Here is a 24,008-nt window from a genome sequence, read left to right on the forward strand (position 1 = left end):
ACTTCTTAGATCTCGTTTTTTTTTGTTTATAAAATGATGGTAAGTCTGATTCCTTCACTTAGGAAACATAACTTAGGAACTTGCACTTAGAACTGTTGTAAGGATTAAATGAGATATGCAGGCAAAGAGCAGTGTCTGGCACATAGTAAACATTCAGGAAAAGTCTGAACAAAGAGAACATTCTCTATAACATGAGTATTTTTGGTAATATGCTGTGCACCATGGAATAACTGCAGTAGAATGTTTACTCTGATCCCAACCCTTGAAGAGTATCTACTAAGAAACTCTATAAAAGATTTACATGTCAGCAGGAATCAATACTTTTCCTATGGCAGAACATGAGTGGTAACATGAAGAAAGAATAGCATTTGCACAGTGCTTTGTAATTCATCCAGCAAATTTATAGCCGTTCCTTCCTTCAACCAGAGTACAACCACATGGGAGAGGTTGTTTTCCTTCTGGTCAGATGGGGAAATCAAGGCTTAGATATGTGCACAGACTAACCCAAAACCCCACAGTAGTGCTCCTCTGACCCCACATCCCACCTGAGGACATGCGCTCAGATTTGGGAAGCCCTGCAGCAGTGCCTTGAGGATGCATTGCTTTGGCAGGTGGTAGACAGGTCTGGGAGCACTGACTCTGCGGAACACCCGGGACTGAGACCTTCAGCCTTCGGTTTTCTCTTCTGAAAACTTAAAAGATTGCATTACATGATCTATCACCAACTTGGACAAGGTTAGTTTGTTAAATTCCATGTTAAATTCAACAGTAAGGAAGAGGGGATTTTCTGTATCATTTTACCCTTTTCCTGTTGTTGTGGTTGTTAGTCAGTAGGCAAACTGTATGTTTGTACTGTGTTTGCCCTTGTTTCCTTTCCTTCCTTCCCTCCTTCTCTCCCTCCTTCCCTCCCTCCTTCCTTCCCTCCTTCCTTCCCTCCCTCCTTCCCTCCTTCCCTCCCTCCTTCCCTCCCTCCTTCTTTCCTTCCTTCTTCCCTCTCTCTTTCTCCATCTCTCTCCCTCCCTCTTGTCTCTTAGTCTCTCCCTATAAGTCCATCTCCCTCTCTTCATTCTCTCCCTCTCTGTCTTAACTTCTTTCTCCTTCTCTGTCTCTTTCCCTCACTCTCTCTTTCCTGTTCTTTCCTTTCTTTCTCTCACTGTCTTCCCATTTTCCTTGGGGCCTGCTTCCATCTGTATTTTTCCCTCCCTCGTTTCCTCCCTCCTTCTCTGCCTCTCTCTGTCTCAGTCTTACAATACTGCACAGAATTTTCTCAGTTAAAAAATAAATATTCACCATCCATCTTTTTTACCCAATTCACAGTGAATATTACTGGAAGAATTAATCAACACAAATTAAACTGACAACAGCAAAAAGCACACAGAGTGAAATTTGTTATTGACTACAAAGCCACAGACGACTTGAATCTTCTTGGCCACTTTTGCCTCTCTGAACAATTTTGACCCAGAAGAATTGGAGTTGGTGGCAACCATACCCACAAAAGAAAACTCAAAATGGCAGAAGTTATAAATTAGTAAAATTTATTATGGTCCAAATTCTGATCAATGACTCAAATCGTTATAAAATTTCAACACAAAAGAATTGATCCCAGTGAAAGTAGTTTCCAAAAAAATTGGAAACAATTCAATTATGCTATGTGAGACATTGATCTAGGAATTAAATTAATGTAACAGACTTTTCCCTGAAAAATGTTTCCTTAGTGAAAATGCATCAGTGTTGGTATAATTCTGACTTTAAAGTTTGTATTCACAAACTCAGAGTCATAATGTGATTCCAGGCCATTTTCCTGAAGCCTATTTTAGACCATCCCATGCTGATGTCAGGTACAATCTCTGTATGTATTGAGTGTCTCCCGCCCAAGAAGGCACATTCAAAGGTATCCTCAGGGATACCACTTCTTGGCCCATGAATGCCCTTCACCCACCAATAACCCTGTGTCTGGGTGCTTGATGATGATCTACACCATCACTTCTCTGCACAACGACATCATCACTGCCCCAGCAAAGTCCTGTATTTGCACCAGGGTGTGCAATTTCCAAAACACCTTCACTCCCGTTTCCATCCATCCAATATCCAGCCCTGTGAATGAGCTATTCCCCCATTTTACAGATGAGAAAACCGAAGCTCGAAGAGGTCCCATGACTGGGTCTCATTCATAGAGCTGGCAGAGGTGGACCTGAACCCCATCCACTGTTCTACAGTTGCCCAAACATGCTGACTGGCCTGAATTACTGGCTGACGTGCTCCTCTTCCTAGCAAGGCTTTGATGTGCCCTAAAAAAATATATTCAGTTCTCATCAAAGAGATTCTTTTTCTTTAAAATTAATTAATTAATTAATTAATTTGTTTTTGGCTGTGCTGCGCACAGGCTTTCTCTAGTTGCGGTGAGTGGGGGCTACTCTTCGTTGCGGTGTGTGGACTTCTCACTGTGGTGGCTTCTCTTGTTGTGGAGCATGGGCTCTAGGCACACGAGCTTCAGTAGTTGTGGCATTCGGGCTTCAGTAGTTGTGGCTCATGGGCTCTAGAGCGCAGGCTCAGTAGTTGTGGCGCACAGGATTATTTGCTCCGCGGCATGTAGGATCTTCCCAGACCAAGGCTCGAACCCGTGTCCCCTGCAGTGGCAGGCAGATTCTTAACCACTGTGCCACCAGGGAAGTCCCCAAAGAGATTCTTAATTCTCAGTAATGCTTTAGACTAGACCTCCAAAACATACACACATAATACACACACACTCACACACACACTCTGGTTTCATTAATTCATCAGAACAAGTCAATGTCTAGTTAAAGACTTCTTGAATGTTAATGAATGAATAATTAACTTTAACTATATAATTAGCCTTTAAATGTGCTGAGACCCCTAGAGAGCATCTGAAAACATGCATAAGGAGATGATGAGCTAAAACCGGAAACTTTTGATTAGGAAACGTCAAGCCACTTGATAATACAAGTCCCTTTCCCCAAAGGGGCCATGCCCTGACTGGGGGCCATGGTGTCCCCTTTTGTAGGGAGAATCAGCTTTGCCGGTAAACAGTCTTGGGGCCAGGAGTGAACATTCAGGCCATCGTGTAGGTACAGGAGAGACCAACGGAAGTAACAGGGTCAGATCTACACACTCCAGAAAGCTGTAGCAGCTCTTCAAAGCTGTCAAAAAATCTGGCAGGAAACTGCTGGGTTAAAGTGGCATGGAGTGCACATGACAGTCCTCCTTACTTTGCTTCTTTGCAAATTTGCAGAGAGGAGGTCTTATTTCCCCCTATCATTCTGAATTACTGTCATTTTTTATCGTTTGCTTTCCTTGAGGGCTGCGGGTGACAGGGAGAGGGTGACATCACCCACACAGCCTCCGTGATGCCTGGCGGGGGGTGGGCACATCACACAGCCAGCACAGCACAGCATGAATTTTCAGACTCCGGTCTGTCCCAGCCCTTGCACTGGGGAGCCGAGATGTTGTTTCATTTGTCACAGATGTTTGGAGAGGTGCTCGCCCTTCTGTAGGGAGCAGAGGCAGAGAGGTGGGCTGGGTAGGGCCCCTGTCCCCATCACAGTTCTCAGACCGTATCTTTGAGCCTCACCCACCTGGTGGACGAAGCACTGAGCCAGTGACAGCCATGTGCCTCGGTAGGAGCTGGGAAGGCAGAGACATAGATGATCTCCCCTTGAAAAGCAGGAGAGGAAAACGCCAAGCAGAGAAGCATCACTGTGTTCCATCCCTGTGAGCCCTCGAGCTTCCAGCTGATGGCTCTGAGTTCTGAGGGGCCCTTCCCTCCAGCGCCAGCCTGTAATCTCTGTGTTGTTCCAAATCCAGTGCTGCTAATTACACTGCAGCCTAAGATGTCACTCAGTCTCCCACCATTGCAGCTCCGATCCCCTGAATGCTTTTGGTCTAAATTGGGCTTCAGGTGGCCTTTTTCTCTTTCTGACCCCCTACCCTCAACAAGAAGCTGTGGCCATCTATGCCTAAATGTGTCCCAGACGTGTAGGATAGGATGTGTTGAGGGCAAGAGATGTTTTCTGTGGAGGTGACTCCAGACCTTACAGGGCTATGCATCTCCTGGGAAAGAGATAGATGAAACTGAACGACCCACCAGATCTTTGAAAACTGATGGCTCTGGTCTGACCCCTTCACTTTTTTCACAACGCTGGGCTTCATGTAGAGCTGTAACCCCCAGTCTGAATCTCAAAGCAGTAGAGCTGTTTCCATTTATTCCACAAGTCTTATGGGTAACATGGTCACAGTCATTAGGTCTGTGGCCTTTGTCACCAGACTGTGTTAAGTCCAAATGCTGCTCTGACGCTCACCTAAGCTGGGCAGCTGTGTCCCTTACTTTACCTCTCAGTGCCTCCGTTTCCTCATTCCATGGGGACAGCAGTAGTGCATCCATCTTTGCTCAGTTAAAAGGAGTCAGTGAAATGAGATAATGCATATAAAGTATTCAGGACTGGATTTGTCCCACAGAATGCATAAAAGTTGTAAGCTCCTTTGCTGTAAAATCTGAATTCAATTGAACACCTCTATGTGTCCTGAGCATTCGCTATGTGCCGGGCACTGCGCACACACCTCCTTATATAACATCGCTTTATTCCCAACAGCCCTCGAAGGGCGGGTAACGTCTGCTCCACTTTGCAGCGAGAAGAATGAGGCTCAGAAACACAGGTGCCTTGTTCAGAGTCTTTGAACACAAAGCCCACTCTTGAGGATGTCAGGGAGTTTTACATCTTTTCTTTTCAACAATGGGAACATTTTTCCTCAGTGGGGAAGAGATCAAAGGCACAGGTCTTTGAGTCGGAGCAAGGAGAGCCCAGGGCCCTCGCTCCCTCCACCTCCCCCACCCACCGGGAGCCACCGTGCCGGCCACTTCAGTAGCTGCCGGCCACGTGTGGCCATTGACACCAGAATCTAAATTAATGAAATGAAATAAAATTTAAAACACAGGTTCTCAGTTGCACTAATCCCATGTTAAGTGCTCAATAGCCATAGCACAGATACGGAGTATTTCCATCATTGTAGAAAGTTCTCCTAGACAATCCTGCGATAGAGGGTTTGTGTACAGAGTTTGGAAAAATTGCCGATGAGCTTCAGGCTGCCTTAGCCTCTCAGAACCTCACCTGCTCACAGACAACATAGGAGAAAAATAATAATAATGATAATAAATTTCCCTACTGGGCATTTGTGAGGCCCCGGTGGGACAATGTATGTAAAATGCTGTGCACTTTTGTCAAGCATTGTGCAAACAATGGCCTTGTCTATCAGAGGGAGCTGTGTAAGCCCCAGGATGTTTTTAAACATGCCGGTATCGCTGGCCATTGCATTTAGACCCCAGCTCTCTAGAATCATCAATGAGGGACAGAAATCAAAGTCCACATGGCCCTGTGGTTTCCTTCATGTGTTGTCCTCACTTTGGTTCTGATGTGGCCCTGAGACCACAGACAGTCTCCCTGGCCAGACCGCTCTAAGAGCATGGCCGCCAGCCACCCAGACATGCCAGCGTGTGGTTGCTTTGCTCAGAATTAACTGTGTCTTTTGCAGCTGTCCTCCCTCTGACTTGATGGCATCTTGCATTTGCAAACTTTGTTTTCCGAGAAAACTTCCCTTTTTCTTTGGGCTCATCCGGCTGTTTTTTGCTCAGCTGAAGATTTGTCATGAAATATGGTAATGATTTGCAGAAATCTGTGCCTGTCCATAAAATAGGAATTTAAACTGCTGTTGGACAACTCTCGTATGAGTGCCAGGTACAGTTTTAGATTTCCATTGCAGAAATGCATCAGTGTGTGGTGGGTTAACAGGATGGGGAGGGCTTTCACCCCATGAATACCAACAGACGGCCTTAACATTTGAATCTACCTATATGCACCTGTGTGTGTATTTATGTTTTTTGAGGAATTGAGAGAAGAGAGTTGCAGGAGTCTTAGAAAGTGTTAATAAAACCCAGGTTCTCGCCATCTCCATGGCAACATGAAGTATTGAGGTGGCAAGCACCCCAACTTCATTAAGAGTACACATGCTGTCCATTTGTCCTGAAGTCCTCAGGGTACACATGTTATCCAGAGTCTCACTTTCCCTCTTGAGATTGACAGAAGGTGACTCTTGGCTTGCAGAACCGTAGAATGCCACAGTTCAAAAGGACCTCAGTGACAACCTCATCTCACAGATGAGAAACCAGCAGTGCAAAAGAAGGAAGTGACTTTCTGAGGTGGCGCCATCATAGATGTAAATGTAGACTAGAACTCAGATCCCTTCCACCTGCTCCTCCGCCGCTCCTGTCACATGCCGTACTGCCATCATACACAAACCAACCTTTAAAACCCCCCCCAACCTGTATTTCCATGGGTCTCAGCATTGCTGGCTGTCCAGAAAGGGTGTTTCCTCTTGGTTCGACAGCTCTGTTTGCCATTTCTGTTGACAATGCCCAGTTTTTCCCCCTCTTCCACTTGGATGATCTGATCCCCTTACAATAGTCTCAGAGTATAAAACTAAGTCTCCACCCCTACAGCCCTGAGATGAAAGCTTCAGAGTCTTTCTGTTGGTGAGACAAGCCTTGTAGTCTTGCCCCATCTCTAACCATTACAGAAACAAAAAATTAAAATGAAGAACACAGCTGTCAACCTTCCAAATAGTTTTGTTCCCATAGGGAGTCCTTCAGCAGCTCTTTGGAAGGATGCAGCGCTTTACATCCTCTGCCTGCCACTTTTTTATTTTATTTTACTTTATTTTATTTTTGCTTCACTACCGTATGTCTTCTGTTAGGGAGTGAAGGGAGTGAAGCTGAAGACGTGTCAGCAAGTTGAGTGGTCTCCCATTTAGTTTTCCTGTCTCCAGTAGAGTTGAGACATCCATCCCCTGTATTCAAGGCTGACCATTTCAGCCTTGTTAAATAACTTTAAAAATTGGAAACAACATACGTGCCCACCAGTAAGGATGTAGGTCATGAATTAGGCACAGCCGTGCCTTCGAGGGGATTACTGGGTGCTTGCCTTTTGGAGGGTGCCAACTGGGAGGGGTAAACAGGACTTCTGAGGTGATGGTGATGTTCTCTAATTCAGTCTGCCTGGTGATTTCAAGGATGTACACATATGTAAAAAGTTATCTAGTGCTTTATTCCATATCAGATATACCTCAATAAACATAAATGTACCAAAATAGTAAAAAGAGCGCTCTGTTTACTGACATAGAAGTACATTCACTGTGTGTGGGGTTAAATGAGAAAAGAAGGCCATTGGTGAAATGGTTTGCGTGTTGTAATTATATTTGGAGAGTTGAAACAGGATTGGCAAACTATGTCCCATGGGCCAAACTGTTTTTTGTAAATAACCTTTTATTGGAACAGAGTTGAATTCATTCATTTATATATTATCAATGGCTGCTTTCATGCTGTGTGTTAATTTCCTAGGGCTGCCATAACAAAGCATCACAAACTGAGAAGCTTAAACAATAGGAATTTTTTGTCTCCTACTTCTGGAGGCTGGAACGCCGAGATCAGGGTGTCAGCAGGGCTGTGCTGCCTCTGAAGGCACTTGGGAAGGATCTGTCCGGGCCTCTCTCCTGGCTTCTGGTAGTTCCGAGGCTTGTGGCAGCATAACTCCAACCTTCACCTGGCATTCTCCCTGTATGCATGTCTGTGTCCAAATTTCCCCGTTTTATAAGGATACCGGTCATATTGGATTAGGAGCCCACCCTGCTCCATATGACCTCATCTTAACTAATTACATCTGCAATGACCCCATCTCCAAATAAGGTCATATTTGGAGGTACTGGCGGGTTAGGACTTCAACATATGAATTTTGAGGAAACACAGTTCAGCTTCATGCTACAACAGAAAGCTGAGTAGTTGCACCAGAGACCAAGCCTAAACTATTTATTATCTTGCCTTTACAGAAAAAGTTACCAACCCGTTTTAAAAGGGGTGTGTATGTGTGTGTGTGTGTGTGTGTGTGTGAGGGGTGTGTGTGTATACACACATATAAAATTTGTAAATTTGTTCACAAATTTATTAACAGAGGTTGCCTCTGAGTTATGGAATTATAGGCAATTCTTTTTTTTTTTTTTTTTTTTTTTCTGTACGTGGGCCTCTCATTGTTGTGGCCTCTCCCGTTGCAGAGCATAGGCTCCGGATGCACAGGCTCAGCGACCACGGCTCATGGGCCCAGCCGCTCAGCGGCATGTGGGATCTTCCCGGACCAGGGCACGAACCCGTGTCCCCTGCATCGGCAGGCAGACTCTCAACCACTGCGCCACCAGGGAAGCCCTATAGGCAATTTTAATTTTAATTGTGTTCTTAATATTTTCTGCATTATTTGGGTTTCTAAAAATTATTATGTAATAATTTTTATAATATAAATGAAACATGTTTCATAAACATGTTTCTTTGGGCAGGAAGAGACATCATTCCTATTTAGTCTCTCTCCCCTTCCTGCGTGAAACCATCTGATTCTCCCGTCCTTTAATGGTTTATTTTGTTCGAATGCAAACCTTTCTAAATAGGCCACTGCCCTTCACTGTTGGGAGTGCTAAGGGCAAACACTTGCAAACCAGCAAATTCAACTGTTTACTCACTTGGGCATAAGGATTCTTCATGTCTTTATTTAACTGCCTCTTGAAACTTCGAGAGAAAAGGTTCTGGCTTTTATCTCCTCATTAAAAATAGATTCTTTTATGCTGATGGGATGGAGCAGTCATGAATCATCATCTCCCATGTGAAAGAAAGTGTGTGATGCTGGATCAGGGCTTAGGAGCTGGGCCCTGAGACGGTACCTCACCTTCCCCATGACTCCCTGGTTTCTTGTCATTGCAGGAAACTGGACGCTTTCATCTATGATGCTGCGGTCTTGAATTACAAGGCTGGGAGGGACGAAGGCTGCAAGCTGGTGACCATCGGGAGTGGGTACATCTTTGCCACCACTGGTTATGGAATTGCCCTCCAGAAAGGCTCCCCTTGGAAGAGGCAGATTGACCTGGCCCTGCTCCAGTTTGTGGGTGATGGTAAGTCCTTGGTTGACCCCCTACTTCTGAGGGACTTGAGACCCTCACACTCTCTGTTTTCTAACTGGTTTTCCAGTAGATCATTGGGTGATGAGTTTGCTCACCAAAAGTATTTATTGAGTGCTGATCACATGATACTGCGATTCTTTAGTTTGCTCGTAATGGAAACCAATTACAGACAACTCAGTAAATTAAAAGGAGTTTATTTTAAGGATGCAGAAGTGTCTATCTCAGTGAATTTAAGAAAGAGTTGAGCAAATAGGTTCAGAGGAAAACAACAGGAACCAGGGCAGTCCTGGGGCCTCAACAGCAGGAGTTCATAGGTCCTCTCTGTAGAGCAGTGGTTCTCAGTGCGGGGCAGGGATTTTGCCCCCCAGGGGATATTTGGCTGTGTTTGGAGATATTTTCGATTGTCATGACAGGGAGGCTATTTGATACTGGCATCTGTAGGTAGAGGTGAGGAATGCTGGCAAACATGCTACAATGCCCAGGACAGCCCCCCACATCTCAAAACACAGGATTATCTGACCCCAAATGTTAATAGTATCAGGGTTAAAAAAACTCTGCTCTAGAGCAGTGACATTATGTAACAAGGCTACAGTAAGTCCCAATCTCTATTTGCCAAATTCTAAATTTCAAATTCCAGAGGAAGGATTCCTGATGCATTTTGGGTCAAGCACTCTTTCTTGGACCCATCAGGAGTGAATAAGGGGTGGGGTTATGTTGTACTAACACAGCAGCTCCAACTATTATCCTGTGGAGGAATGAAGGCGAGCCAATCTCTATAAAGGGAACAGTGAGCAGAAATCCCATGGGTTTCCTCTACAGTCCACCTCTTCGCTGCCTATCATGCAAAAAAAGACTGTTTCCACCCTCACGGGGCTTACAGTCTAATGGGATGATGGTACTTCGCTACTCACAGTTGATGATCTCACCGCAGCCCATTGTTCCCTAGCATGGTTTTTAGAATCCTCTCATGGCTCACGTGGCATGCTAGTTACGCTTGGACTTGCCAAAACTGAGACAGGAAAAGCAAAGGCAGCAGAGATGGCAGGTGAAACCTTAAAACTTGAGTAAGTGTGAGTAGGCAACAAAAGCTCGGGGCATAGGGCAGAAGCTGCCTTCAAGAACGGTGGAAGCTATATTCGGAGATGGTGCCAGGACAGGCTACGCCTGTCTAGAGCTGGTAGAGGACAGTCTGGCAACCACCATGGCCAAGTATGGTATTGAAAGGGGCAGAGGTTAGTGCCTGTGGTTGGTGTGAATTTGAACGAAGTGCATAATGCCTTTCAGTCTCTACTCCCAGAATTAAACCCTGGATTCTCACAGAGCCATCAAGAAATCTAAGTGTGTTTTACATTTCTCTCCCAAATGAAAGCATCTGATTCTTTGAATTCCCTATAGGGCATTTGTACCTTCCTCAGACCAAGAGCCGTGTTCTCTGCTGTGTCATAGTGATTTGTGGCTGTGTTGCTCGGCTGTTGCTGTGACATCTTGGAGGTACACGACAACAGCGTTTATTGTGCTCGCGGGAGCACAGCTTGAGTGGAAAAGCTCTGCCTCAGGCCGTGGTGGCTCCCCTGATGCTGCAAGACCACGGGTCATCTCTGTGGTCTCTGTTCCACCCATGTTTATTGTGGGTCTCAGGCTGAAGGGGCAGCACCTACCTGGGAAAAGCTCTTCCCTTGGCTTTGATGGAGGCAAAGGAAGAAACACCTACCTGCACGTGCACATTTCAAGTCTCTGCTTTGTCAGATCCACGTCGGCTAACACCCTTCTGTCCAAAGTAAGTCCTGTGGCCAAGCCCAGAGTATACCCTGGAGGTAGACTCTGCCTTGTGTGGGAGGAGTTTGGGAGTTAGACGACAAGGCATGTGGACACAGAGAGGAGTGAAGCACCCCTCCACCACAGTGCTTGACTAAGCACCTCCATGTGGGGTGCAGTTCTTGGCGAACGAGAGCCTTGTTTCCAGCAGTAAACACTACAGAATCTTGAACGTGACAGGTAACTGGTCAATGAAGGGTTGAATGGATAAGTGCATGCATGGATGAGTGGTTGGTGTCAGGATGCACTTCATTTGACAGGACACTTTTAAATACGATGGGCAGCTGTCAAATAAGTCAGTTCTAGCTCTACTGCTACCTACCACTGCTGTCGCTCTTGCAGCATCTGTTATGAAATAGCAACATATTTGGGGAATAGAATGTGCCAATCACCACACCGGATGCATTACGTGTGTTCTTTAATTTAATATTCGTTAACAACTTTATGAAGTTAAATATTGCTTATACTCATTTTACAGAGGAGGAAACTTCAGCTCAGCGGGCTTGTGAGTCCCCTAGTGAGTAAGTGGCAGTCTCTACTTAAGGGGCCTTACTCTGGATGGGGGTCCATCTTGTAAGGCTCTTGTTTCATTCAGTTCTCTAGGATGTCTATCAAAGTTGGCTAATCAGATGCTTGAGATATATAGATACTTTAGGAAAAAGTAATTTAGTGTATGTGTGAACAATATCTATTGTCCCATTTACAAATGCTTCTGTGAAAGGGGTAATTTTTCTTGGCCTCAGTTTACTCATCTTCAACTGAATGCAGAAATATTTACCTGATAAGGTTGTCATGAAGACAAAATGAGACGTTCTCTGTAAAGAGCTAGCTAAGTACAGCCACCTGGGAATAGAAATGGTTCAATAAATGCTAGCTGTTACCCTCGTCACCCCCAGCGCCATCAACGCCATCATCACCCTGCTCCCCCTCCCCCTCCTCGTCGTTGTTGTCCATCCACAAATCCAGCATTCAGCACAGCCCAGTTAGCGTCGTGGTTTTGAGAATATGGTCAAGTTAGCATCATGGAAATGCGGTGCTGAACAGAAAATGTCCTCTTTGTGGCAAATAAGAAAAAATAAAATGTAAAGGCGTCCAGATAAGCCAAAGGTGTGTTCTTTGTACGAGCAGAGCATCCAGATCCTTAGAGATATTTTCTGTCCCGACTCGTGGCTTTCCTGGTCAGACTCTCTGGGCTGGGAAATGTGTCTTCACAGCTTCATCTTTAGAGACCACCCAGGGGCAAAGACATTGGAGAGAAAATGACGTTGCTCCAGGGGGCGTCTTAAGATAATCTTCGTGGAAAGCCGTGTCCAGTTCTGAATGTCCCTCTAGGAGTAAATGCACGAATTAACACATCTGCATAAATATTTCACTTATCTCATGCAGCTTCAGCAGGATTAAATATGCTTTGAAATTAGACCTGGAAAGAGCACAGTGCTGAGCGGTCCCCAATTATTATTCATCCTCTGGAATGCAGTGTTTATCTCTTGTTATAGAGTAGCTTCGGTGGACGATTACAAGTCTAATGAGTGTCAAAAGTATAAAAAATTTTCCTAATGAGCTGTGTAAATATAACCTTTGAATGGAGTGTTTGGTTATTGTGGAAACCTCTTATGTGAAGCCTGCCAGGCATTTCCCTAGGAAACAGGCTACTGATCTCCCTTAAGAGACACACAGGATCCCAGTAAGACCTTTCCTTCCTTTTCCTGTCTAACTGTCGTATTCTTTCTGAAACGGTGGAGTGCACCATGGGGACACTCAAAGGTACTTTCCAGCATTGATCATCAATACCCAGCGTTTACCGAGAAACACACATCCTCAGGCACTGATGTTCCAAGAAGGCGATCTCATGGTCTTTTCCTTCTTTCTTTCAAGGAGCTTACAGTCCAGTTGGTTGCCAATGTATGAAACTAAAATATCTAATCTCAAAGTATGAACATATTTGTAATAATGCATATATATATGAATTAATATATACTATATATGTGTTTATATATATACATACCTATATATACTCTTTGGTATCTTGGGTAGGTGAGAGAATGCTCAAGGAGAAATATGAGATATATCAGCTTTTTTTTAATGGAAGAATGAAAAGACAGAATGAGTCATAAAGAAAACAAGTAAGATCTAGACAAAGATTAGAATAGGCCAGAGTTCACAAAGCCCCATTCATTAACTTATCCAGCAACCAGCAAGTAACTAGTGGGTCCCTGTTTTCACCCTGGCACCTAAAAGCTGACAGCTGAGTGAGAACATAAAGAATGAGTAAGTCTGGGACTTACTGGTTTCAAAGGGGAGGTTGAACAGGAGATCTCTTAGGCCCCAGCAATCTCATGGATTTCGTAATTTTTTTATGTGATTCTGGGATTTGAAGAGTCAGGAAGAAGATCATAGAGGTTAAAGCACTTTCGATGTATAGAGGCCAGCAAAAAGATATTAGCAAGAACAAGATGATATAATAATATTATTCAGAAGCAAGTGGTGCTGAGAAAATAGAAGGAAACCATTGATTTTTAAAAATTTATTTATTTTTGGCTGCATTGGGTCTTCGTTTCTGCGCACAGGCTTTCTCTAGTTGCGGCGAGCGGGGGCTACTCTTTGTTGCGGTGCACCAGCTTCTCATTGTGGTAGCTTCTCTTGCTGCGGAGCGTGGGCTCTAGGCGCACGGGCTTCAGTAATTGTGGCACACAGGCTCAGTAGTTGTGGCACACGGGCTTAGTTGCTCTGGGGCATGTGGGATCTTCCTGGACCAGGGATTGAAGCCGTGTCCCTTTGGAAGGTGGATTTTAACCACTGTGCCACCAGGGAAGCCCTATCATATACTTCTATAAATTATTTATATGGTGTATTCCATTGCACTTATGTTTAGGTATATATGATAGATATCATATGTAAATATTTGGAAGATATGACACATGTATCTCTTGTATTCATATTGTATTCTAGGATAACCAACTCAACCTATTTTGCTGGGACTCTCCCAGTTTTAAAACTAGCTAGTGACCCCAATTATATCATATTTGGGCATATATGATAAATATCATATATGAAATGTTTTCAGGATTCCATCTATATCATTTCAGTTGGATAGGTGCATTGGGTTCCCTTTGTCCCTGTTGTACTGCAACTTTACAAGCAATCGCTTTAAAGACTCATTCAAATTGATAACAAATCAGAAAGGACCACACCCTCTGCTCTTGTGTCAATAAGGAACCTTGCAGCAATGGACTCTAGAGCTTTGGAAAGCACCACGCCAGGATAAGATGCTCACAGGTCTTGGAGTGGGGGAGTGCTGGGGTGGGTGGTAGTCAGTGGAGAATCCCACTCCCTGCTTCTGGGTGGGTCAATGTTAGTGTTCCTGATTCCTTTATTTGTTGGCGGCTCTTCCACTGAAGCTCGCAGGATGGCTTTTGATGGTGAGAGACCCCGTGCTGCCAGCCAGAGTCGAGGGTGTTTGTGTGATTGCAGAAGTTCTTTGTGTATCTAATTAGGATTCTCATAAATTGCTCTGAGCCACTGGATGGGTTGCTAATATCCTCAGCACTGTCCTCGTCCAGCTTCCCAACTTAATATTTTGGGCCAACATCCGAGTCTCAGGGAGAGCTGGACACCCCTGAAGCCTGGGTGGTGAGGCACCCACGCTTCCACTCTGAGGATGGGCACATCTCTGCGTGGCTTTTGCAGCCTGTCTTCTTAGGGCTGGCTTAGGAAAGGTATGGCGTGTGGGTTGAGGAAATCACTGAAGGCCACCTCACTCCTAAATATTTTCCCTGCTCAGCTGCCTACAGTATTTGAAATTCCACCATTTGGAATTTTTTTCAGGTAAGCGTGGATTTTTCCATGCAACCCCCTTTAAAAATGGAGTCCCTTCTTACATCTTCTCCTGAACCCATTTCCTACTCTGATATCTGACCCATCCTTCAGCCCATGTACCCCTCCATTTCCTTAAAGACTACAGCTCTAGATATGCTTATAAACTCCTTTAGCTCCATGCTTATAGCATTCTTGTGGCATTTAGCAAACCAACACAAAAAAGGGGTGCAATGGAATGTTCTGCAACTTCCTAGCTGCATGGCCAATCTATTTCTCTGAGTGCCAGGTTCCTCATCTTTAAATTGGAGTTGTTTAAGGATTGAGTGTGAGAACAAACATAAAGAAACTAGTCCGGTGCTTGGCACACACTAGACACCTACTCCTTGCTGTCCTCTCCACGTCCCCTGTCCCCTGCCGTGCCCCGCACTGTAAGTCCCTGGAGGGCACACTCTTTCACGTCCATTCTTGTTGCCCTTTCGTTTCCCCTAGGACTCATTCCTGAGCTTCGCACATAGTAGGTGCTCAAATAAAACTCTGTGGATGAATGAATAAATGAATGAATGGATTTGAAAACACCACAGATATACTTTTGGGGGGCTTATTTCATTAATTAAATATCTTCTCTGATGAAGGGGATGTTTTTTTCTTTGGGAAGGACATCAGGTGTCTCTAGGGAAGAGACCCAAAGAGGTAATCACTAAATCACTGTTCAGTCTGACAATCTTCCCAAACCTCTGACCCCCATATTCCCTGGAAGACAGGCAAGTTCTTCTGTTGTCTAATTTGTGTGCTATAGTAGGCAAATATTTTGAGAGATAATCAGCAAGATTATATATTCCCTGGCTTTTAGAACCGGAGTAGATCATAAATCATTGGTGAGTTTGTGGTTTGTAATCAAGGAGGTGAATGAGAGAAGGAGAGTTTTCCTTAGGGTTTGGCAAACTATGACCACGTCTCCAATCCAGCCACTGCCTGTTTTTGAAAGTAAAGCTTTATTGAAACACAGCCACATCTATTCATTCAGGTATTGTCTGTGGCTGCTTTCACTACCATGGCAGAGTTGAGTTGTTGCAACAGAAACTATAGGACCTGCAAAGCCCCAAATATTTACTATCTAGCCCTTTATAGAAAAAGTATGATGACCCTGGTTTTAGACTGTCTGGAGAAAGACAAGAAAGGCAGAGAAGACTTGAAATTGTAGGTTCTTCTGAGGGAAAGGAAAAGATTTAGATGGAAAAAGGAAGAAAGAAGGGGCAGATAGGAAAGAGGGGCAGGGAATACGAGGGGAAGAAAGGAAAGAAGAGCAGGAATAAAATGATAAAGGGATAAAGGAGAAAAGACTGGTCCAAAAGGAAGGACAGAGGAAGAGATAGGAAAAAGAGGAGGAGGAAGAGGAGAGATGAGAGGGCAAAGAAAGGCAGGACGGGGAGAGGAGAGACCGGAGAGAGAGGTGTGCTGGGACTAGTCAGGCAATATTCAGCCTGAGCATCTAGAGCAGGCTGGTTTGTTCATCTGAGCCATTAGCCATGTTGAAGATGACACTGAACAAGCCTGGCAGCCGTCCGCTACCCCTTCTCGGCTCCTTGGTGGAGCTGCGCACATACCCCCGGCTGACTCACTCCTGCCTCGGAGAAGTCTAACCTGTCTCCCGCTGGCCTCCCCTGCCATCAGTTCTTCATGACATAGGTCCCTGTGTCCTCAGATGACTCAGCAACACCCTATGTCAACCAGCAGCCTTGGACCATTTAAAGAGATAAACGCCAAAATAAGGATGGGGGATCTGTAGGAGAGGAGGTGCCGAGAATCTGGGAACTTACTTGGAGGGGGAAGAGACCGTTTTCCGTGTCTCTAAATGGAAGTCATTTGAAGCTACCATTATCATTGTTATGTTATCTTTATGGACGTTTATAATGACAGGTAACACAGAGGGATAACTATGGGTCATAAGATAATCTGTCTTTATATGTATTAATTTCATACAGTCCTCACGGTGATTCAATGACCTGAGTTATGATTATGACCCCCTGTCTACAGGTTGAGGAAACTGAGTCACAGGAAGGTTAAGTAATGTGTCAAGCTAGTATGTGGCCAGTCTGACCTGGGCAAGCAGGCTCCAGGGCCTTCGTTTGAACCATTATGCTGTATTGCTTCTCCTTTATCTGCTATAACCCTCCCAGACATCTCATAAGGCAGGCGTTACCACCTGGGAAGGGACAAAGCTGTGATTTAAACACAGGTGGGTCAGCATCCAGCCTCTGTTCCTTCCTCTGTCACTGAAGGAACAGCATGGTTCACCTGTAGGTGATACTGGGCAAAATAACTTGGTGACAGGGGTTGAGGGTGGGAGAGAAAGTGACCTATGTTTTTTCCATCTTTCCACGGAGAAGGAGACTTGTCCATGCCCCAGGCACTGGCACCATGGGAAAAGGCTCAGCCTAATTTTTGAGATCATTCAACCCTGGCAGTTTGGGGAAAACTCAGGACCCAGAAGCAAGAGATGAGAAGGAATGAAACAAGGACAGGATGTAATTAAGAGGAGGGAGTCAGATGTTTGGCCCCGATACAGGCTTGCTGAGCAGCCTCTCCAGGTTCCCAAGGACCGTCTTGGTTGCTGGTATTGCTTGCTCCCCACAGAGATACTCTGGCGCTGCATAATCCCCAGCATTTCAGAAAGTTATTGTTCCTTGCTAAACGTATTTTAATCAAATTGAGACTTCAAAGGTGGAAACCACAGTTTGGGCTGAGCAAGGCTACTCTGTAAATCACAAACTTTGTAATCAAGTTAGCAAAGGCCAGGGACCGTAGACAAAGCCCCCCAGTTTATTCACACATTTGCTCATTGATTCATACATTCTCCCTCTAGACATTCATCAACAAAGAATAACTGAGCAGCTTCCAAGCTCCAGGTGGTGGGCCATAAAAATGAGTAAAGGCTTTTGCTCTATTGCCTTCACAATTACCTTACTTATAAAGATGCGTTTGGCACTTCTGTGTTCATCAGACTCACTCTGGGAGCCTGTTGAAAGTACAGATACCCTAATTTTTCACCCCACAGGGCATTTTTACATCTTCTCTGGGTGATTCTAATACACGATAAGACTTAAGAACCACTCTTTAGAATAACAATGTTTAGCACTTAGAAGCCTCTTATTCTCTGATTAGCAAGTACTGGATATCAATGTCAGTGGCCAATAGACCCCACCCATTTGGAGTTTATGAAGTTGGATGTTGGCCCTGTGTTTTATTCATCCTCCTTCTCTCAGGTCTCTTACTTGAGTTTCCATATCCAGAGACCTTGGTGATTGTGAAAACCCAAGGAAGAAGTGGTGTGGAGCTGTGTCAGCCTGCACGCTGACCACAAAAATGAACATAGGAGATACTGGGTTACACTGTGAACAGAAGTAGTCAAATAGGCTTGAATGTTTCTCATTCAGAAAGGAACAAAATAGACATGAAAGTGTTTGTTGCTTCCAAAGATTTCATTGTCATGTATTGACCATAATAACAGCATTAAAAAAAAATTCAGGCAAGACTGAAAGACCCACATTTGGGCAAAATATGAGCAAGTGTTTCTATTGATTAAATTAGATCTGGAACCAGGTTTGGATTGGATGGTTGTCCTGATTCCTTACATCTGCAGATGTGGTCTCATTGGAAACCACCAGGGACATGTGGCCGGAAACCATTACTGATGAGTTGACTGAGTCTAATTTTTTCCTATGGATTTCATTAATGCTCCCACTCTATGTGGGTGACTTTTACATGCACCCAAACCTCATTTATACACAAAGTAGCAGCTTTGATGATATATACCCAAAGGCAGTGATGATTAAAATGAACATTTTGATGCCCAGCAACTAAGTCACTTTGAGCTTCCTATGACCTAAACACGAAGTCCAGGGCAAACTACTCATTCGGAAATAAAGTGTTTTCAAAGGAAGAAATGTGTCAATTCTAAGCATAGAGTAGCAATAAAGGACTTAACTGCTTCTTCACTGGCCTGTGACCAGATGGTACCATAAAAATTAGACTTGTTTATCTCCCTCCTAATTTTAACTAGAGACATATTTGGAATAATAATGGGATGGCACTTACTGAAGAAACAGATAAAATCCATAAATATCCTGGAGAGCCATTGACTCTCCCTCTCTGTTAAAGCTCCGAGGGTTTTCATCTGTGTAAGTTCCCAGTGAATTTCCCGATAGGTCTCTTGAGATCCAGAGTTGCAGTGTTTATTATCAATCTGACACCAGGATTAGAACAAGGTCAGCGGTGCCATATTCCTGCCTGACAAGCAGTGAATCAGTCAAACCAGGGAAAGTCAAATGTCGAGAGAACCATCAAAGGTGAAATAAGACATAATGAATGGTTTGCTGGTAAGTCAAACACTGATGTCACAGACCCTTATGTAGGATTTATGGGATGGATAAACAATGACCTCAAATCCCTCTCAGTCTACATTTTTTAAAATAAATTTATTTATTTTTGGCTGCGTTGGATCTTTGTTGCTGCATGCAGGCTTTCTCTAGTTGCGGCGAGCAGGGGCTACTCTTCCTTGCAGTACTCGGGCTTCTCATTGCAGTGGCTTCTCGTTGCAGAGCACGGGCTCTAGGCGCGTGGGCTTCAGTAGTTGTGACACGTGAGCTCAGTTGTTGTGGTGCACGGGCTTAGTTGCTCTGAGGCATGTGCGACCTTCTCGGACCAGGGATCGAAGCTGTGTCCCCTGCATGGGCAGGCGGATCCTTAACCACTGTGCCACCAGGGAAGTCCCAGTGTACATTTTTTTAAACACTTTAATTTGGAGAGGCAATATAATATACATATAAAATCACCCCAACCTACTACCTTAACATAATTGTTTTCAATTTATATATTACCTTCTGAACCTTGTTACTTACAGACACCTTTCTTTAAATAAGTATAATTATTGGTTATATACACTTTTATGTTCTACTGTTTTCATTTACCAGTATATTTTAAACATTTTTGCATGGCGTTACATAATCTGGTCCTCACAATTATTTTAATTTTTGCCTAAAATACCATAATCATTATTAAGCCATAATTCATTACATATTTTCCTAATGTTAAACACTTCATTTTTTTCCTAATGTAGATAATGCTGGAACGAACATCTTTCTGCCCATTGTTTTCTCTTTTGAATTGTTTATTTGTAACAATCTCTTAGATGTAGATTTTGAAGGGTTAATGGCTGTAAACATCTCTAGGAGCCTCACTCTATAGTCTCATATTAATGCCCCAAAGGTTTGTCTCCATTGAAAAGTGCTTCTAATAATGAATCAATGGACCAATTTTACAATAGCCTAGCAGCATCGAGTGTTACCATTTGTTTTGATATTTTAGGAGTTGTAGTGTTGCCTTAATTTGAATTCCTTCAAATACTGGTGACAATGGGGGGGGGAGTGAGTTGTCTTTTCATCCTTTGGGGGCATTTAACTATTTTTACATACAAATTTTAATGGACATTTTGTATATCCTGGTAATTTATTACAACTTTGGTGGTACCATTTCACACAAAAAAAGTCATAAATGTAGCAGCTTGGCATGCAGTTAAGAACAGAGGCTTTGGGTTCAGATATAAGAACTGATCTTTACCAGCTCTATGACCTTGGGAAATTTACTTACCCTTTTTAAGGGCCAGTTTCCTCCTCTTTCAGTTGGGGATTGTGAGGCACCAATCTCACCAAGTTAAATAGTATAATTGGTATATACCCATCAAACAGTAGGTACCCAATAAATATCACAGATGATAACAATGATTAAATTGGGATTTATTCTTGTTCATATATATATTATTTTTTAATCATTTTATTTCCATTTTTGATTGCTTAAATCAGGATCCTGCAAATTATGGCCCACATTAGCCCATTGCCTGCCTTTGTAAATAAAGTTTTATTGGAACACATCCCATCCATTCATGCACTTTGTGTTTTTATGGCTGCTTTCGAGCTGCAAGGTCAGAACTGAGTAGTTGTGACAGAGACTATATGGCTCGTGAAGCTGAAAATATTTACTAATTAGCCCTTTACAGAAAAAGATTGCTGACCTCTGGCTTAAATTATAAAAGTAAAACATGTCTTGTTAAATAATTCCAATAATATGGAAGAATTTAACATAGCTCATGCCCCTTCATCCTTTCGGACATTTTTCTTTGTTAAAAAAAAAGTTCATATTTCTTTAAAAATGAGGTTTTTCTTTTCTGTTTAGAAAGTCAGCTTCCTTCCACTTTCTTGTTATTCCCTCTTTTGACCCCCAAAGTGGAAGAACACCTTAGACCTCTACTATGCCACTCTTTTTTTTTTTTCCCCTTCTGTGGACTGTAATATACAGTCAACCTTGGTATCACTGGGGACTGGTTCCTTTGGTTCCCTCAGATACCAAAATCCGCAGATGTTCAAGTCCCTTATATAAATGGAGTAGTATTTGCATATAACTTATGCACATTCTCCCACATACTTTAAATCATCTCTAGGTTACTTTTAATACCTAATACTATGTAAATGCTATGTTAATAGTTGTAAATACAATGTAAATGCTATGTAAATAGTTGCAGCTGCACTGCAAATCAAAGTTTTTCCTTTTGGAACTTCTTGGAATTTTTTTCTGAAAAATTTTCAATTTGTGGCTGGTTGAATCCGGGGATGCAGAACCCATGGATACAGAGGGCTGACTGTACATTCATTATATTGCACAGATCTCAGTGCCCAGTTAAATTTTTGTATATCTGTGTAACTGCCACCCAGATTGAGACCTAGAACATGACCAGCACCCCAGAAAGGTCCCTCGTGGCCTCTTACAGCCAATATCGCTCCCAGAGGTAACCGCCATTCTGCCCTCCATGGTCATGGGTAGGTTTTGCCTTCTTTTTAACTTTAAATTTTAAATGGTGAAATCATACAACATATATTCACTTGTGTCTTTTATGACATGGATCCATATTACTGCATTAGTAAGTATAGCTTACTGTTTTTTTCATTACTACATGGTATTCCATTGTACAAATACACTGTAATTTATTTATACACTTGCTATTGATAGACATTTGTGTTATTTCTCATTTTTGTCTGCTCTGAACATACTTGCACATATTTTTGGTGCACGTAGGCACTTCATTGTTGGGGAATACACCAAGGAAACAAACTGCTGGGCCACAGGCTGTACATATACTCCACTTCAGTAGATACTTCTGTAGTTTTCAGAAGGAGCACAACCCATTTACATTCCCTCCAGCAGTGCCTGTGGCTCCCCTCATTTCCTTTGTTGTTCTTTAATTTTTCTAATTTATTTTTTATTTTATATTGGGTTATAGTTGATTTACAATGTTGTGTTAGTTTCAGGTGTACAGCAAAGTGGTTCAGTTATACATAGACATATATCCATTCTTTTTCAGATTCTTTTCCCATACAGGTTGTTACAGAATTCTGAGTAGAGTTCCCTGTGCTATACAGTAGGCCCTTGTTGGTTATCTATTTTATGTATAGTTGTGTGTTTGTTTATGTTAATCCCAACCTCCTAATTTATCCCTCCCCCCTCCTTTAATTTCTGAGTGCCCTGTTTCTACCTTCCGTGAGAGAGGTAAAGCAGGCTTGCATAACTGAATTCTCGGTGTGTTCCTCAGGGTCTGTGTGGTTGGATGTTGTTGTATGATCATAGCCAATAGCTGAAAGACCCAGATTCCATTCCCAGCTTCTTTATCTTGACTTCAGCTGCATCGTAGTGGAATGGGACGAGAGGATCGTCATGTCTGTCCCACACACTCTCCTGGGTTGGAATCTGAACCTGACTACTCCCCTACCCCACACACGGAGAGTGTGTGGCAGGCACCTCTGGCCGTGGGCTCACCCCCATCTGGTACTTCAGACTTGGGATACAGGAGAGGAAGCCAGAGGAGCACCACCATTAATAGGGAGAGGAGGCTGTCATCAGATGGGATGGGCGAGCTCTCGTAGGGCACAGCCCAGCCCTCCAGGTCACCCCACCACACTCCACAGAAAGAGAAACTGGGTCTTCTTCTACTTTAGTTGTGGATAGCTCTGACAGCAGGTACAGGATCCTCCCTATAAGGGCTCCATGTCTCCCTTTCTGTTCTTCTCTTTCCTCTTTCTTCCCTCTCTGCTCCTCCATTTTCTCTCCTCTTTTCTTTCCTTTTTACTCTCTCCTTCTCTTTCTCCTTCAAGCCACAACCAAGTCTTGAGTGCCCACTAAGCTCCCTGCACTGTCCTAGGCATTGGGAAATGCAGGTAAAATGGACAATGGGTATGATCCCTTTGCTTAAGGATTTTACAGTCTCAGAGAGCTTGTTGATAGCACTTCAATTAAAAAGGAACTGAAAGGCAATGATGTCATGTTACTTGCTGAAAGAAAGAAGATATTTCTTGGCATGGGTTGTAGGATTATTGCTATCTTTTTTTTTTCTTACATTCACAGCCTTTTAAAACACAAGGATCTTTCTGTGATATTAAAAGGCCCTCACACTCTTACACAGTGAGTCATAGGATTTTGAGGACTATTGATTGAGAAAATGTGCAATGTCAAAAAGTTACTATGAATCCATTTATGCTCACAAATGCATACTCCTTTAAATTTATAGCAACTTGACCATCTATAGGCGTGTGAGGCAAATTGGTGAAGCTGACTCCAGAAGGGCTTGGTACACACAGGATTTCCTGGACTTCCTGCCATTTTTCTGCAGTCTTCCTCCAGAGAGTTATATTTTGCCAACTCCACCCTCTAATGGAAAATTGTGACCATGTACGTTGTTTGATGCTTGATGGAGTTGCCCAGTCCTCTCTCCTCTTTTTCCTTTTTCTTATTCGAGAGACACAGGTTGGGGACCTGTGTGCATAAAATTCCCCGACACCAACTTCCACGGTTGATCAGGTGGCCTATGAAATCTCAGCCAGATGGCGACAAGCAGCAGTGAGTTCTGCAACACTTGAGCTCCATCCACAGAGCAGAGACCTCAGTTGGAAGGTGGTGCTAAAACATTTATGCCAAAGACAGCCCGTGTCTGCATCTAGCTGGGTACATTTAAGCCTAGCCCTATTTTTATTTTGGTTTTGTGACTTCTCAGCATTATACAGAAATGGAATATTCTGACATTTAAATAAGGGAGATTTATCTTGCAAATTCAGTCTATTTGTGTCCAGAATCTTGTACTATTCCTCTCCTCCCCCCAAAGGTACTTTTTTCTCTCTAGCAAATTGTTCAATTTAGAGATCATGGATACAGAGGTCCCAGGCTATGGAATGCCATTACTTCCAGATCCAAGGTCCTCTGGCTTTTAATCAAGAGTGTGGGATTAACGAAGCCAAGGCCCCAAGGTCAGTGATCAGAAGGTCTGGCTGACCTCA

At 43.5% G+C, this 24,008-nt stretch overlaps 1 protein-coding gene across 1 annotated transcript in view; it reads left to right on the top strand.

Moving 5' to 3' along the window:
• Positions 1–24,008, top strand: part of GRIN2A (glutamate ionotropic receptor NMDA type subunit 2A) — a gene marked incomplete at both ends in the record, with an annotated part of 368,989 nt that overhangs the window by 320,990 nt on the left and 23,991 nt on the right. Inside the window, one exon of the mRNA XM_082645645.1 lies at positions 8,807–8,994. Coding sequence (XP_082501771.1) covers positions 8,807–8,994 — 188 coding nt within the window. The remainder of the gene's footprint in view (positions 1–8,806; positions 8,995–24,008) is intronic.

This window comes from Mesoplodon mirus (assembly GCF_964341445.2).
Source record: "Mesoplodon mirus genome assembly, chromosome: 15".
In the NCBI taxonomy this organism is placed as follows: Eukaryota; Metazoa; Chordata; class Mammalia; order Artiodactyla; family Ziphiidae; genus Mesoplodon; species Mesoplodon mirus.